Genomic DNA, 18550 nt, shown 5'->3' on the forward strand with positions numbered 1-18550 from the left:
GAACTCTCTAAATGCTTCTAAAAAAATTAACTTTTAAAGTAATGATAAAAATGTTATAAAAATGTTATCAAACTTATGCCTTGAAGAGTCAATTCTCCTGTTTTGCCTTAATGAATTAGTGTAATATATGGAGTTCTCAAGCTTTCTGAATCTTTGGCCTACCTTGGCAGCTGCATCGGGCACACACTGCATGTGGCGTCCTGCTGCATTGGCCTTGCACATTGGCTATGGTGCATGATCCTGATCCAGCTCAGACTGTCCCAGCAACCCTCATCTGGCCCACATGGCTAGATTAGTTTTACACCCCTGCCATGAAGAACCTGTGGTTTCTTTGATCTTCCCCTTATTCTTTACATACATGTAGAATCCCTTTCTGTTGCATTTTCTGTCCCTTGCTAGTTGCATCTCAAAGGGTCCTCATCCAATGTCAGAGCTTCATACCTGCTCTCCAGCTGAATAACCATGAGTTCAGAAGAGGAGTGCTTTCTGTTGCCAGAGGTGACAAGCCACCAGCTTCCAGCTCTGAGTAGCAGCATCTTTTATATAACCCAGTGCCTTTCCTGGCTGTCCCTTTTTTCATGATGCTGATGGTCTTTTTATACATTGAATTAATGAAGGCCTTATGCTCATGGGTGCTTGTTAAGTTTAGTTTAGATATTAGGAAAAACTTTGCCATGAAGAGGGTAGTAAAGCACTGGAATAGGCTACCCAGAGAGGTTATGGAGTCTCCAGCCTTGGAGGTGTTTAAGACCTTGCTAGACAAAGCCTTGGTGGGGATTTATATAGTTTAGAATCATCTTACTTTGAGCAGGGGGGTTGAACTAGATGACCTCCTGAGGTCCCTTGCAACCAACCCTGTTTTTGTACGATTATGATTTATTCCAAAGTTGGACTTGGAATTGCAACACTTATTTTATCAACTTGGTATAGCTTTCATTGAGCACTCAAAAATGCTTCTTCCTTTTTCATTAAGCAGACCCTTTATAATATAACCCCTCATATTCTAATAAATACAGTTTGTAAGGAATGTTGTCTTGTTTTTTTTCCAGATGGAATGAACTAGGAGGCGTTGTTGTTTCCACTGGTCGCTTACAGGTATTGAAGTAGTACTAATTTACTAATATAGTTGTACTGGTGTCTGAATGAGTACTGATGTCAGTACTCTGATAGGTCACCTCAAAAGGGCCATCTAACATAGATGCTTCAAGAAAGTTGCTGATGATTTAGTATGTGGCTGTCTTCCCTTTGAGTATTTCATTAATATAAATGTGTATTACCAAACTACTCAGGGTCTCATTTGCAAATAAAACCACACTGTCTTTGCATGATACTGTGAAATGCTGTATTACTGGAGGGTTCCTTCTTGTCACGCACAATCTGAGAAAATAATTACATTTTAAATTTTAATTTCTTAAGGTAGTGATAATGCCACTAGCCTTGCTGAAGTTGTCATCCTTTCTAAAATTAACATCATGTAAGGCAACAAGCTGCATGGTATGTAGAGGATAAGATGTATAGTACGTAAGTTTTTAACAATTGTTTACATCTTGTCTAACAATCAGAAGTGTACTTTTCAATATAAAATATTAATTTAAATATTAAAATATAAAAGATGTAGGTGGAACATAAACATTCTTCATTCTAATAGTAAATTTCTTTACAATGAATTATACATTTTTAAAAACATTTTCCTCTTCATTGTTGTGCATTCCATGCATTGTTATGGTTACAATTGCTTTAAAATTAAAATGAAGGCTTTTTGAATATAAATAATTTGTGTCTAGGATAGTCAAAGGGTGAATTACCAATTTATGAATTTAAACATTACTGTCATGATTATATATTCTATAAACAGTACCTGATGTTGTTGAGAAGCATTGTTTCCCTTTAACTTATATGAATGGGTGCAGAAGAGTGAATCTGAGCAGAAGGTTCATACAATTTGGAAAGCTTAAACTACAATAGCAGCAACATGGCAGCATGTTCTCTTTGTTTTTCAGCATTGGTAGTAAAACTACAAGTTGGAATCTCCATAACAAAATGGCACTCATGATTTTTTTTAAATAAGTAAACCACAGTGGTGTTTGAGGGGGGAAGACTAGATCAGTGTAGCCTTACTTTTATCAAATTAACAGTATTAAGAATTAAGGTTTTCAAGCTATAACACAAGCAACTACAGTCCAACAGTGATTTAAATATCTTACTCTTTTGGTGACCCATCAAACAATCTCACTGTTATTTTGATTCCTTTTTCTAGACTGGTGTTCTCCGAACAAATTGTGTTGACTGTTTAGATCGCACAAACACAGCCCAATTTATGGTTGGGAAGTGTGCTTTGGCTTATCAGCTCTATTCTTTGGGTTTAATTGATAAACCCAATCTGCAGTTTGACACAGATGCTGTTAGGTAAGGTATTTTAATGTTGTTAAAGCATGGTGTGATTTTTTTTTTTTTTTTCCTTCTGTAGTTACGTTTTAAAAGAAATTTAAGCAATCATCTTTCTGTAGTTCTTCATATTTTGGTGTTTTCATAGCTTTTCTTCAAGGCTGACTCAACCACAAAATCCTATATGAGTTTGTAGGATGTCTCTCAGAGATTGTTAGTGGGGTGACTGAGTGTTATTGAGGGTGAGGGTCAGCGAGTGGGGAGGTGTCAGTTTTAGTGAGGGTGAATGAGTGTTAGTGAGGATGAGTGAATGTCAATGAGAGTTAACTTTTATGAGAGTGCGTGTGTGTTAATGAGTATTACTGAGTGTTATTACGGGTGAGTGGGTGTTAATGAGCCTCCGTGAGGGTGTTAGTGAGTGTTAATAAGGAAGAGTTAGGGTCAGTGAGTGTTAGTGAAAGTGAGCGAGTGTCTGAGAGTGTTAGTGTGTGTTTAAGGGTGAGTGAATATCAGAGTTTCACTGAGAGTGAGTGAGCGTGTCAGAGTAAGCAAGGCTCCCCCTGCACTGGCAATAAGATGTGATGGGATCTAATTTGCAGTCCCACAATGACATCTCTGCACGATTGTGTGGATCATGCATTAGATCTGATCACACCTTTATCTGCACTTGTAGTTTTAATGTATTTTGTAAAGAAATAAGACTGTTATTTCTGGAGGCCTTTTCCATGGGAAGATCTGTTTCAGTTTTGATTTTGGTTTACTTTATGAATAGTTTTTATGGTCTTTTTAGACTTTATATAGCTCTAAGGGGTGGATAAATTGAAGATCTTTCTGTACATTGATCAGATTTCGTAGGGAGGAAAATAGAATTTTTTCTTTATCAGTTTTCTGACAACTCTTTTAAAGCTAAAGAGCTAGAACAAGCAAGAAGTTCAGAACAAAACTCTCATGTCTTGCTTACAGCAACGTTTTATATATACTAGATGACCAAAATATTTGGCTCCTGTCATTTCTATAGTATCAAATTAAAAATCTACGTCTCCATATCTGATCTGTTTTATTTTATTCGTTTCCACCTCTTGGCTTCTCTTTCGGGCCTTTTTCAAAAGTAAGTCTAAAACAGACCATATTTTCTTTTCTTCGTTTTTTTCTTCAACACTACATTACAGCACCACCATCTCATCTTCCTCTGACCATCCCCTTCACTTCTGCACTATGTCAAGATCTTTCCACTTCTCCCCTCATGACATTTGTAGATTCTCATTTTCTCCCAGTATTTCCAGTCTTTCTTATTTTGATTGCTCTAATTTTGTCCTCCATTTTCTGATACCTATATCTCTCACTTCCAGTCCATCTGAAATGCAGCTATTAAAGTTATCATTCTAATTCAGTCTGTGTAACCACATTTGCTTTTCTGTGAAATTCTCCCTTCTCCACTGCAGCAAATTGATACTTGTTTGTAGTTATTGCTGCCTCATACCAGGTGACTTCGTCTTATTTGTTTTTCATTTTTTATATGTAATCCTTAAAGTTTATTCTCTGATCTTCACACCCTAATAATCAATTAAAAATGTGATCAGATAAGTCATGGTAAAAAAAAAAAAAAAAAAAAAAAAAAAAAGGTCTTTTTGACAATCAACATCCCTTCCTCCAAACATTCCCCTCTTCAGTTCCTGCAAACCCAGTACCCTATCCTCATACAAAAAAATCCCACAACATACAAGTCCTACAGACCTAAGCCCTTCCCAAAAAGCCTGGCCATTGTGGTCATGAGAGAGATTCAGTAGGCAGAAGTCAGAGTAGATTTGCATCACTCATTTAGCTAGTCTATAGCAGAAGTTTTCATGAGCAGGGCTAATTTTATCAGAAGCTATAAAGATTCAGTAGGCCATTCCATTATCCAGTGCTTTGCAGATTCTTTTTAAAGTTAAGATGAGTCCAACTATTCAGTTGGTCTAATAAAAGATGAGTGAGTACACTTATGCTCTTTGCCCTATGTAACTGCAGTGATGTAAGCTAGCACTGCGTTTATCACATACGTTACTAATTAAGCCATAGTTATTTATACAAGTACTACACAGGCTTTCAGAAATATACTGTAGCTTCTTGCCCATAAGATGGGCCTTTACATTCTTTAACATGTTTTAATATAGGCAAAAGGCAAGGTAGAAGTACATCTTATAGATTAACTCAGTGCCTGCATCCACACATGCATGGACTTTTGGTTCCCCAGGGACAGCTAGTAGTGGTGCTCCTTGTGCCACTACTACTTCTTGCCAGGGAATGTCTATTCTATGTACCCTCTGGCATGAGGCAAGTTACCCTGAGTGGGGTAGAGGAGGCTGGGGCCAGCATTGTGCTGGCCCCAGCAACCTTACTTGGGGGCCTCCCCGGGCTGCAGCAGTGGCAATCTTGCCATGCGGAGCCTGGCTAGGAGCAGAGCATGGCTCCAGCCAGCCTGGCTCTGGTTTTTGAGTGGCACACACTGCTCCTGCATTCACTGCTCCACTTTTTTTTCCACAGGTTTTTTTTTAACCTTGGATATCCCCCTGGATATTCCACACACCACCTCCTCCTCCCCCCGCCCTGCTCCCTTGCAGCACAGAGAACAACTGAACATGCAGTATGTGGCACCACATACATATCTGTGTTGCCATATACCACACAGTCACACTCATCTGGATGTGGCCAGTTGAGGCTAAAATTTTTGGTAGGCATGCCACAAATTAGCCTCACATTCCCTGGGGGTCCTCTCTGTTCTCCTTCCCGTGCCTGATTCAGCTGCTGTGCTTGCTGCCTGTCCCCTCCACATGCTATTTGTGGCACATGTCACAGGTTGACCACTCCTGAACTAACTGAATCAGAGGTGCATGGACTTTGATGAAGAACAGCTTACTTCACTGGGTGCTATGAAAAGACATGCAGAGAGCAAGTTATCAAATAGGAGTGATTTAAATGCAAAAGCTGGTGTGGGAGGGAGAGCGGAGAGAAGGCAGTGCTGAGAGAGGCAGACAGGGTTGGAGAGAACACCAGAGTGTTGACAACCTTTTAAACGATGGGATGAGTGAAACATTCAAACGGACCCTTGGGCCATTCCAACCAATGTGAGAAGTTTACCAGTTAATTGACAAAGCAAGATTAGTAGCCAAGCCAAGCTTAATCTTACTGAATGGGTCTTGACTCCTGAGAAGTGAAGCTGGCCAGGCTCAGGATCTCCACAGCAGAGGGTTCCTCCAGACAGTCCAGCAGGTGTCACATAGAAGTTCCTAAGTCCCCCTCTCCCTCCCCCGCCACCTATACCCTCTATTCCACTATTTATAAATGGTCAGTAAGCATGATCCTTAATATTCTAATAAATGTTTCCTAATTGGTTTTATATAAATTTCTTTGTTTCACTGGGCACGTCTACATGTGTGCTTTAATGAGCAGTGTGGCCTATTTTATTGCATATTAAAGCATCACGTAGAAAACTATGCAATTACCCCCAATGCTCAGTAAAATAGACTAGCGTGCATTGTCACTTAAAAACCATGCACATTTGTTACTGCACATTAAGGCAGGCTAACGCACATTTCTTTAGTACCTCACACTGGAGGGCACTTTTATATATACTCCAGGGTGTGTTTGGGGGCAGGGAGGATCTTTAATTAGTGCAGCTCTGAAAGCCACTTTAATTTAAATCACTGCAACATGTTGTATATCAGTGTTCCCATGCTTAAAAATGGCGGCAGGGGTGTTTGAACCCAGCAGCCTCCGTGCTCATGTACAGGCACCCGGAGGTACTAAATTTAATACACAGTAGAAAAAGTGCCTTAATGCATACGTAGACTCACCCGTAGAAACTTTCAGAACTGAATTAAACCAGATTTTTTTGTGGACCAAGGAAGTGTCAATTAGTTCAAATTTATGTCCTTAAGAAAGCAAAGGGAGCAGTAAGAAGGGTTTCTTATCTCTTTCCCTCCCATAGTTAAATGCCAGTGACATGTTTATCACCCAACAAGGCTGCTTTGTTTTGCAAACTCCTTTTACCTAGTGCTCCCTTTGATCTTGACTGATGAGGCTTAGGGATAGCTTCCTCTTCTTTGCTGATTAAGCCAGCTGCTACAACCTCAGGGGTTTATGCTGCAGTTACCCAGGCAAAACCTTCTGGGGCTGTTTCTGCTTAGCCATATTTTGTAGCAAGTCACACAAGCACAGGTTTTGAGGCCTTTTGCAGCTTGTCACTGCTACACAGGCCAATCTTAGGCCTGGAGGCACATCTTACAATAGCAATAAACCCATGGGGACACCAAGGTCCATAAAATCTAATCCAGGTAATGGGATAAGAATTCAAAATCTCTGTTAAGACCATACATCACCCAGTCCAGTCTGTGAAGGATTTCTTGTTCTGTTATTTCACATTCAGGTTGGTTTTTAAAATTCTCTTGTCTAAGAGCAGCCATTTTGAGGTCAGTAATGGTCTATCCAGGGTGGTTGATGGTGGGGGAAGCCTGCAGTTCTGCTTACTGTGCCCCAGCCCCAGCTGAGCTCCCATGCAGCCCTCATTACTTATCCACCCAGTTCTCCCTGCCTCCCACACCTTGGAATGGGAGGGAGAGTGAAGCACTGCAAGATGCTGGGGGACCAAGAGACCCCCTGTATTGGCACAATGCATTGTTAAAAATATTACAGGTGGTACTCCAAAACATACCACTATAAAGAAGTTCCTGTTTCATCCAAGGAAGTTGTTGTTGTTTTTGTTTTAGCACTTTCACCATTTTTATAGCATTATAGGCAGCATGCACATGTGAACACTTAGTTTTTGTGGTGCTGCAAGGGTGTATATAGTCCTACAGATAGATATCTGCACATGGCTGACTCTACCTGCATTAAATGGCACTGTCATGCAGCACTCATAATTAGTCACCCCAGTTGCTGTACAACAACTATACTACTTCTTGTCTAGGAGGTAGCCTGTCTAGAGCAGTGCAGCACAGGGTGGTAGTCAGGGCGGAAAGTTTTCTTACCTAGGGTGGTTTTCTTTTTCTCCTAAAATAGCTTGACCCTCTGCCTGTTTACCCTTAAATCTTTGTGTGTGTGTGTGTGTGTGTGTGTGTGTGTGTGTGTAAAATTAGACTACCCAACAGTTTTTATAACATTCTTAAATATTGTTATCAATAATGCAGATTGTTTGAAGAGTTGTATGAAGATCATGGAGACACACTTTCCCTTCAATATGGAGGTTCACAGCTGGTTCATAGAGTAAAAACCTACAGGAAGATAGCACCATGGACCCAGCATTCCAAAGATATCATGCAAACTCTGTCAAGATATTACAGTAATGCTTTCTCAGGTAAATTGCATTTTGTTGCTTTTATTCTAGTATTCTGACAGCATTTGATAGCTACATGTTATAAATTCACATATATTGCTAATCCTTGCTTGTCAGTAAACCTGTCTTTCCAAAGTCGGGTTATTTAAAAAAAAAAAAAAAAAAAGAGCACTTAAAACCATTGGTTAGCTTTTTGTTGCTGAATGTCCATGATAAAAAAACAGGGTCATGACTTTAAATTCAATGTTTTAATTGTTTGCTAATTGTGGATTTCATCAAAATAAAATTAGAGTAAGCAAGGTAGTGATTGTGCTGAGCTGCACTTATTACTGATACTATCTGGCATGTTTTCTTGTTGTTTTCACTGAACTCCCCAGCTCAGTAGTCATGGCCTTATTGTATTTCATATTTAAGAACTTGAAATAGTTTGAAATACTAATTAATATTAATTAATTAAGCCTTGCAGCATGCCTGTATATTAGAGCATATTTGTGTTCTCCCTGCATACAGGGAAGGAGACTGGCACAAAGATTTATTGACTTGCCTAAAGGTAAGCAATGTGTAATTTTCAAAAACAGATTTAGAAACTGCCTGCATACTCTACTAGCTTACAAGGCCTCCCAGATAAGTAATTAAGCGTACTTCCTCTGACCATGGAAAAATGTGTGATTGTTAAAAAATAAGTTGCAGTTACATAGCACATTTTCATCTGTAGACCTCAAAGCATTAGATTAAGCATTGCTAATCAGTAGCCGCATCTACACAAGTCACTTAATGGACTAATTGGACTAATTTTACTGCGCATTAGTGCGGCAGGCAAAAACCTTGATAATGCTCAGTAAATTTAATGGGCATTAAGCATCACAAAAAAGCTTTCATCTGTGCAAATGCTCAGTAGTGCTGATTATGGCACATTAATTTTAGTACATGTTATTACAGTTACTAAACTTAATGTACTGTAGTTATGGTGCCTTAATGAACATGTAGTCATACCCAGTTTGTACAAATGAGAGAGAAAAGGCACAGATTGGCTAAGTGACTTCCCCAGAATCACTGATCTACTAGATCATTGGTTCTCAACCAGGGTGCTGTGGCATCCTGAGATGCCTTGAGAACTTTTCAAGGGTGTTGTGGGGTGCCACACAATATTATCACCGTTAGTTGTGCAGTCATGTTTCACAGTATAAACCCAGAGATTTCAAATAGGAATCCATAGTTTTAAATACATTCTGACCTGTTTTGATCTTTCTGTGGTGTTTGCTACAGAAAAAAAGTTATTATTTTTCTGTAATGAAAAAACAAGTGAAAACTAAGAGCTGACATTTTCTGGGGGGTGCCTTTAGTCTAAAAATGTCAAGAGCTACTACTGTATTAGATAAGGTGTGTGCGCCTGCGCACACGCATACACACGACAGTTGACCTAAGTCACAGACTTGATTTTAACACTTGATGTGTGTCTTGAAAAATGAAGTATAGAAAAGTTATTTCTGTAAAAAGGAAGTTGTCATTTTCCTAAATAATTTGGAGCATAAAAGCTTAAACAGTGTTTCTATAATCAGGGCACTGACCAAAAACAGTTTGATCAGTCTGTGGTAACTTAAATAAATAAAACTTCCCCTTTAGTCAAAGAAACGAAGCATTCAAAAATTCAATGCCTAAGGATTTTTTTTGACAATATTGGAGGATTATAGTGGAAGTTGGGAACATAACTGCTCAAGTTATACCCCTTGCTCTAGCCTCAGCTGCAGTAAGCTGTAAAAAGGGATAGCTCCTTAAATCTTTTCAAATAATGAGAATAAGAAATCATTTAACATTGTTTGGCAACTTTACTGACAAGCGATCTGACTAATTCTGTTTCCAATGCTTTCTTTTGCTTACTGGTTTTAGGAAAAAATTAGAGAGCATGTTTGAAGTAGTGTTTCTGGGGGTTCTGTAGCTTTCATGAAGAAAGGGATGTAGCTTCATAAACTTGAATGTTATTGTTACAACGTGTAGAGAAACTTATCTGCAACAGAAGTGGACATAGGAAACTCCCTTTTAATGTATATTAAAATTAGCTAATTTCTGGGCATGTCTGCATGAGATGCTACATTGCCGTAGCGACGAGCTACATCACTATAGCTCATTGCTTCAGTGACGTAGCATTGGTGGGCATGAACCATGATGCTGATGCTACTGCACAGTACCAACGAGCTAGTGTGCCTTAGCATTGGAAATGACCGGTGTGGTGTCAGTTACATGTGTGCCACATGCTCACATGTACTTAAGCAAGTACTAAATGACTGCGCAGTAACAACTGTGCAGCCTGCACACATGTAGACACGCCCACTGTGTCACTTTTTAGTTCCAGTTTTGTCAAATATCTTATGTAAAGTGTGCTAGAACACACATACTGTGCACTACCTTTTGAAAAAAATCTATATGGAATAATCTTACCTGCTGTGCATAATTTCAAACTCTGGTACTAGTTTTAAAGGAGATAAAAGCTGTGTGCTCTTTTCTTCTGTCTGTATAGCATGGATATGGGTTTTTTGTTTGTTTGTTTTTCTTAAGAATGTAGGATTTATTGTATCAAATAAAAATGGTCTATGAAACCCATTATCCTTCTTTTTTTAATAACCAACATTTTGAAGGAGGACAAAACCCTCCATTGTATTTGATCCAAAAATAAATCATAAAATTCAGCCTGAAATCTGGATCTAATCTCTCCTATCTAATAAAATTACTCGTGGTTGACCACTGTGGTTGACATCTGTGTGCACCTGTCTGAAGAGCTATCAATGGAAGATCTTTCACATTGTGTTTTAAGTCTGTTTTCAGACTGAGTTTACGGATTAAAAAAACAATAACCAAGAAATACCAAGAAGTTCATTGATTAGACATACTTTATTTGAGTTAAGGTTCACACACAATTGCATCACTTAATAGCAGGACTGTCCAACTTCTTTGCAGCCAGGGGCTGCCATCCCACACAGGCCACAGACCTGTGTGCTGCATGCCAGGCAGGTGGATCTGCTGGCTCCCCCACTGCATTGGCTGTGTAGTGCTCCTGCCTGCCCGGACAGCATAGAAAGCCTGACTTCCTCACCCTCTCCCAGTTGTTTAAGCTGCCCAATGACCACCCCCTCTCCACCATACACATAGCCCAGTTTATCCCCCACCCACCACTCAGCCATACATGCTGTGCAGTCAGCCCATCCCCCACCGCATAGGCAGCCTGATGTCTCCCAGCTGGAGGAGGAGATGCTGTGTGTGTGACTGGGAGCAGAGTGGACCCTAGCTGCCCAGTGCCCCCCATGCGTGCACTTAAGAAGCTTGACTCCCTCTCTCTACCAGCCACACACGCCTTCTCAGCTTGGCTTACCCTGCTGCATGCACAACACTCCCCGCTCTCCTGGCTACATCCACCACCCATCTGCAGTGCTGGCAGCTGAGCTTCCTTCTTTGTCAAGCATGCAACTCGGGCACCCCAGCTCCCTCCCAGGCACCACAGCAAGAGTAGGGGGGAAATAAGTTGGGTGAAAACCCATGGGGTGCATGCTAACCATTCAGGGGCCTCCAGCTGAACAGCCCTGACCTCACGGTGTAAGTGCAGAAAGAAGGCTGGAATGTTGATGTGGAAATGTTTTATGAATGTGACATTTTTCTGATATTTAAGAAAAAGTGTGTACAGTTGCTGTTGTGTACGCAGTTTAGAGTGATGCTCAACCAGGATGCCATGGCAGCTGGGGGTGCCTTGAGATCCTGTCAAGGCTGTCATGGGGTGGCATGCACTGCATGGTGTGCAAACATGATTCGTAAGAGAAAACCAGAGTTTTCAAACAGCAATAGCAAAGATGTTAAAACCCTTCTGCCCTGTTGTGGGCTATCTGAGTTCTTTGCTATGGAAAAACTGCTATATTTCTTTTTCTGTAATAAAAAAAAAAAGAATGAAAGCTAAGAGCTGGCATTTTTTGAGAGATGCCTCAAATCTGTCCAAAGGGTGCCTTGAATCTATTGACAGGGTATCCTGAGTCTGTGAAAGTTTAAGAACCATTGTTAGAGATTTGTCTTATAATTCATTAAGACATGTTGGTCTTGGCTCCAAAACAGATTTTAACTGAACATAATACAGCTTTGCTTCGTTTATCATGCTTCATGTAAACAGTAAGATACTGAGTGAGTTAACTAAATTACAGTGAAACATGATAATTCATGTCAACAAATTTTGTGTTCCTGGCACTTGAAACAGTGATTAAAGTTTACCTTTATCTAGCGAAAACTCTTCACACTAAGTAATTTTTAAGCCATTTGTTCTTAATAACTCATTTGGATTCAGGACTTCTGTCCTCCATAATCCTATGCTAAGTGTAGTTGAGAAGACTGTACTGTGCTTTATCTGGCACTAGCTGTACAACTGCAAGTGACCCTCTATCTGGATTGTAACTCTGCCTTTCTTTAGTCTTTAAAAAATGGTATGCCATCATCACGCTCTTCTAAACTTTTTGTTGGTTTTAGCTTTGCTACCTAGTCTTCCTCATTCTCTTACCATCCCTAAGTTAAGTCATTGCACTAACCATTTTACAAGAAGACCTGCTCTATTGTTGTCAGCAATCCCTCAATTTGAGAATGATCTTTACCACGGCACATCGATGGTTCTTCAGGTGGATGGGTCTTGAGGTGAAAGAAAGGCAAGGAATTTAAAAGACATGGTGAAGAGCAAGAAAACACGTTGAAAAGCAGAATTTTGAGGACCATACATACCGAGAATTATGGGGAAGTGTTGTGGAGGTGGTGAGGTTAACACAGTCATAGGAAGGGATTGGGAGGGAGTCTTTGGATAAGGAGCTGAGGAGCTATGCCAGTGGCTCATCAAGAATTTTCCCCCTCTGCTTTTTGTGACCCAACCCCTCCCAGGATGCACTTTGCTTCCATACGCTCTGCACGTAAGCCTATTTCCAACAATCCTGCAAAAGTAGAGGAAAGAGGAGCTTCGCTTATGGCTTGTCGAGTTCTCCCTGCTGCTGTTCCCATCACAGCCCCTCAAAAAGGGTACTTGGCTTCTCTGTCCTCATACAAGCCTACTTTTAATGCCTCCTGCAGTCTCCACTCACTTCCTCCTGCATATCACTGTTAGCCCTCTGAAGTGCCTTGCCTCTCCATAACCATGTTCCCACCAGATTTCTCTCTTCACTCTTCCCACTCCATTCCTCAGATGAATGCTTATGTATTTGTTCCCCATAATGATGCTGAGTGATGGAAAGGAAGGGATGAGGGCAACTAAATAAAATAGAGAAAAATGTTGTAAGGTAGTTGCCTGTGCTGTTGGCTGGAACCCAATGATGAAGTGTCACCATTTGATGAATTCTTTGCCACTCCTCTGCCCCCTGCCCTACTGTGGTATCAACAACAGGGCAGTGTCATTGTATCCATGTGTATTCAGTTCCTATAATGTTGCTCCTAATATGTTGTAGAACTAAGGCAGCAGAACAGGGGAGCCAAGCGTCTCCCTTGAAACATTTGATGTTTGTTTCCCAAATCATTATTGCTTCACTTGATCTGGTTCAGAAAAGCTAAGTACACTGCCGCTTTCTCCAGTTCCCATAGGTACCCATTTGCTAGAGACTCATTGCAGAGAATCCATACCCCTTTTTGAAGTAACCCAGCCTAGGAACTGTTCTGTCTCCCCAGAAGTCCCTTGCTAGAAACCCTTCTTCCTTCATTTCTCTCTCCATCATCTAAAACCCCTTCTCAACCCTGTACCATATCCCTATCCCCTTATTAACCCAGCCTTTCTTCCTGCCTCACCAACTGATTAGTGAGAGAAAGAAATGCATGGAAATTTTTGACTAGCCAAAGTTTTCATTCTTATGTTTTACCTATAATAGCATTAGCTAATGAATCTGAATAACAACATTGACTAAGCTTGGGTAAACTCAGGTTATGTCAAAGGGAGTAAATCTTTTTCATGTGCCTTTACCAGTTCAAATGTCTGAGTTACTGGATAGTGGTTGCATGTTAATTGGAGTCCTTTCAAGCATCAAATGTAGGTAAAAGTGTTCAAAGAAATGTGAAGAAAATAAGCCAGATATTCTAAAAGGGAGCACTTGGAAAAAAATGTTTGCTGTAGAAGTTAGTAAGTAACATACTGAAACATTGCTTGGAGGTAGGGAAGGGACATATGAACCCAGTGGCTGTGGTCACATTTTACAAACTTGGGACTTGCAGAGATAAAGGGCATTTGGGTAGAACAGAAGGGGGCTTTTGTAGGTGTCCAAAAGGTTGAGCTCTATGAGGGTTCTAACATCAAGTGAACCTCTTGTCTAACAGATGCTGACAGGCAAGACTCAATTAACCTGTTCCTGGGAGTTTTCCAGCCAGCGGAAGGGAAACCTCATCTCTGGGAACTTCCAACTGATTTTTATTTGCATCACAGGAATACTCTGAGTCTCTCACAGACCAGAAGAAGGTATTTCGTTTTGTTCTTAATCAATTTATAATAAACATTCAGAATTAAACTGTTTTAGATGTATTCAGCTTTTTGGAAAGATGCTAAGTAAAGTGTACAGTGGAAGGGACATCCTATTTTAAACATTAGTAAAAACAAGAAATGTCTCAAGTTTTGCAAACAGGGCTGTGCAACATCAGACATTTAGTGTTTTGACGAATTTGCTTTGTAGTCTTTCCATTCAATGGAAAAATACTTTTTTTTAAAAAGAAAAGGATTTTCCTACAGATGAAACTTGCAGTGTGAAATGATTTATTGTTTTACAGAAATGCTATTACCAGCATTTTGTTATTCTGTACACAAGTACTTTGGCTGCTGAATTTGAAGCAGATTTATTACAGTATCAATATATTTGAAATTTAAGTGATAAGCATTCTTTGTTTTTTCTGGCTGCAGCCAATAGTCAGCTGTGGAGATCAAGACATTTACATTTGTGCCTCTTACCCCCTTTCCATTCCAGCCAGACTGAGTCCATTTTAAAAACTGCATCTACCCAGTTCAGTATGCCTCCCACCCATCATAGTTGTGCAATGGTATAACAGGTGTAAAAAGATAAAATACTTAAATTCCAGGAAGATTTTTTTTTTTTGAAAATGTTAATCTCAGCACACTGACCTTGTTATGTACTGTAAATATGGGTCACCCCTCTGATTCACTTCTTACACGGTAAAAAAGGTACTGATAGAAACAGGTACTGAAACCATTTCTAAATTGCATTTCATATTTCATCTGACTGTTAGAAATTAGCTATTACTATATTTGTGTAAATCCAAGATGGCTCTGAATTTAAAATGACTCCCCTAGTAATTAGATTCTATACATGGAAAATGTATACATTTTTTAACTTTCCATGTGTAGAATCTAATTACTGTAGGGTCATCTTAAATTCATCAGTCAAACTGACAATCAGTGGGCTTCATGTGGCCCACGAAAGGTTAAGTTGTGCTCCTACTCTGCCACCTGTGGAGCTGCGAAGGCATTGGGTGGGGACAGGTGTGGGGATGAGCAGGATTCAGTAAAGGACAGAGGCTGCAGTGGGGTGGGAGTGGGGAGGCAGGCAGCAGCAGCTGTGGCTCCAGCCCCGAGCCCTAGCTGTGGCCATAGGAGCAGCCATCTGCCTCCGCTCCCCAGACACTTTGTACTTGATTCCAAGATGAAGGCCTTTTTGTCCCCCGCGTTAAATGGAGGGGGGACGCATCATCTTGAAATAAAGGAAATATGGTACCTTGGTGCTGCTATTCTTGTAAAAGCTTCATCTGTGCAGATAAAAGTGCAGTTTAACAAAGATAAGTACGAAGTGCTGCATCTAGGGAGAGAATCACCAACACACCTACAGACTGGGAAGTGACTTTCTAAGCAGCACAGCAGCAGGAAGGGATCTTGGAGTCATGTAGACTCCAAAATGAACATAAGACGTCAATGTGATAAAGTTATAAGTAAAGCCAACCTCACAGTTTCATGCATTAGAAGGTGCATCATAAGCAGGTCTGAGGTGATACTTCCCCTTTATGTAGCATTGATAAGACTGCAGCTGGAGGTACTGCATCCAGTTCTGGGCACTGCACTTCAAGAGGGACGTGGATAACCTAGAGAGAGTCCAGAAGACAGCTACTTGTATGGTTAGGGGCCTGCAGGTAAGATCCTATGAGAAGAGATTGAGGGACCTGAATCTCTTCAGCCTCCACAAAAGAAGCCTGAGAGGGGATCTTGTGGCTGTCTACAAATCCATTGGGGGTGGGGCCAGCAAGGAATAGGGAATACTTGGATCACCAGGGCGCCCCTTGGGGTTACTAGGAACAATGGCCATAAACTGGCAGAGAACAGATTTAGATTAGGCATTAAGAAAAATTTCTTTATGGTGAGGGTTTCCAGAACCTGGAATGGGCTTCCAGGGGAGGTGGTGCTCTCTCCTACCTTGGGGGTCTTTAAGAGGAGACTGGACAAGCAGCTAGCTGGGGTCATTAGACCCCAGCGCTCTTTCCTGCCCAGGGCAGGGGGTCAGACTCAATCTACTGAGGTCCCTTCTGACCCTAAAAATCTATGAAATCTATTAAAAGATCTGAAAGTTTACTTTAGTGTTTTTTATTTTGTTTTGTTTTTAAATCTGAAGAAGATTCCAGCGTCTTACATATCTGCTTTTGTTCATTTCAGTTGATATCCAAAAACAACTATTTTTAAATTGCAATTTTTTTTTAATTGTTTCATCTATTTTCTTATGCGCATTGTCTCCTGAGACTTTTTAGATGCACATTAATTGCAGTCACACAGCAAAGTTCTGGTTAGACTAGGCACATAACATCTATATAGCGTTCACGTTCATTTTGTTGCCTGCTTGTCCTGACTGTTGCTCTGTGTGAAAGTGAATCCGACTTGTATGTTTCTAAAATGAATTCCTTGGTCTTCCATCAATCCATTATCTTATTTGTACCAAAAGCAGTCTGCTTCTTCATTTATATTCTCAACTTGAAATAGAGTTCTTAAAACTTGCTAGCATTTTTTTGTTTTTGTCTCTTAAGACTTCTCATATTTCTTTGTGGTCAAATGTCTTAGTTTTTTTCTGGTAAAATTCATAATATACAGGCAACATTGTTCCATGGGGAAATAATGACTTCTGAATACAGTAAACTGATGGATTTTTTTCGCTCATTTCCTGTTAAATTTCTGTTTGCACCTTCAAATTGTATTTCTTCACATTGGATCATGGGTTCTTATGTATCCATAGAGGACCTAGATTGGGGCCTTTGGCCACTAAAGCAATATAAAAAGTAATGAAAAATAATATGCTTGGATACCTTGGAATAAAGTTATTTACTGTAAAGTCTTTATTTCTCAAGTTTCTCATGTTACGTAGCTTTCTCCTTCACAAAGAGAGGACTTCATAAAGAGTTGTGTATAGTTCCTTTTCATTGTCTGTCTTCATGATTTTAAGCAGAAGAACTACAGAATCATGGAAATAGGGACCTTTCCCCCCCTGTTATCTTGCATATACCAGTGCCAGCTGTAAGACAACATTCTTCTGCATAGTGCTTGACAGAACGAGAAGAGCTGGCTCCACTAGAAAACTGTCTCATATGGCATCCTCTAGGGGAGTGGCCATAGTGCAGAGCCAGGTATGTAGTACATATGCTGTTGTCCCAGGAACACTGAACTACACAGTGCAGCTTGTTCCAAAACACTGTACTGACCTAGGCAGAATTTGGGCCTTAATAATAGGACTGTATGCATGTATTTGAAATAAAAGCAAAAAGATGACATTTTTCTCTCTCTCTCTTCATAGAGAGAGATAATTAGCTATGCTTGTCTGAAGTCGGGCAGAAAAAAGCAGGGGAGGTTGGCCCCTTGGGGACTAACTGGCTGAGACAAGCTTTCATAGGTGACAGCCTCCTTCATCGGCCTGCTCGCAAGTCCATTTATAGCATCTGACAAAGTAGGCTGTAGGCTGTTGTCTATGAACGTGCATGTCTCTGACTCAGTCTATAGGTGCCATCTTTCTGCAGCCCTACCTTCTAACTTTTTTTCTTTCAATTTTTTCTCCTTCGAATAGTGTCAGAGTAATTTAGAAGAAAATAAGCAGTAATTGGAATACCTACATCCCTGAGTAGGTTAAAAAATTAAAACTATGCTTTTTCTGTTGTCCAGGTATTTATTGATTTCAGTTGGTTGTTCTTTCATTGAGTAAACAGCTAGAGCACATTGCCCTTGCTATTAAAATCTCTAACAAAGAAACGCATTCTAGTTCTCAAGCCTGAATTAACATCTTCTGTTAAAATTGTCATTTCACGTTTCTTCTACCAGGAAACTAGCTGATCTGGATTTTTCACAAAGCACCGATAATCTGCAAAGTTTATCTAGTACTTGCTCATAAGAATTATTGAAGACCTTCACACACCATCGAACCTCCCCAAATTTTGAGATTTGTGATATGATGGATATTTTGTAAAAAGAAGTGCTAGAATTAGCTTTATCTTATTGTCTTGCAGTCTGATGACTGTGGTCTTCTCAGTTACCTTCTCCACCTGCTTTTGTCCTTCTTCGTTGTGGTATGTTCTGAGGTCCAGTCCTGGAGCCATGTTAGTTTGAGTAACCTTCCTGAAGTCAACACTTCACTGTACAGGCAGAACTCTTATCTTCATTGGACCTCTTTTGAGTTCAGCTATCTGTTAAGAGGGAACTAGTTGCAGGACTGGGGCCTGTTCAAAGTTCTCAAGCCAAGGAAGATTATCTTTCTGCCCTCCCAATCCTGGATTATAAAGCACCATGTACAGATGCTCTACAGCAGGGCTGTCCAGCTGACAATCTGTGGGCTGCATGTGGCCCATGAGAGGTTAAATTGTTGCCCCCAAGCTCCTGCTCTACCACCTGTTCCC

The 18550-nt window shown here is 40.3% G+C and overlaps 1 protein-coding gene across 1 annotated transcript in view; it reads left to right on the forward strand.

Moving 5' to 3' along the window:
- Positions 1 to 18550, forward strand: part of FIG4 (FIG4 phosphoinositide 5-phosphatase) — a 131217-nt gene that overhangs the window by 56362 nt on the left and 56305 nt on the right. The window contains exons 13-16 of the mRNA XM_006261577.4: positions 1050 to 1095; positions 2258 to 2406; positions 7551 to 7717; positions 14006 to 14144. Of these exons, the coding sequence (XP_006261639.1) occupies positions 1050 to 1095; positions 2258 to 2406; positions 7551 to 7717; positions 14006 to 14144 (501 nt within the window). The remainder of the gene's footprint in view (positions 1 to 1049; positions 1096 to 2257; positions 2407 to 7550; positions 7718 to 14005; positions 14145 to 18550) is intronic.

The sequence above is a fragment of the Alligator mississippiensis genome, chromosome 1 (assembly GCF_030867095.1).
Source record: "Alligator mississippiensis isolate rAllMis1 chromosome 1, rAllMis1, whole genome shotgun sequence".
In the NCBI taxonomy this organism is placed as follows: Eukaryota; Metazoa; Chordata; order Crocodylia; family Alligatoridae; genus Alligator; species Alligator mississippiensis.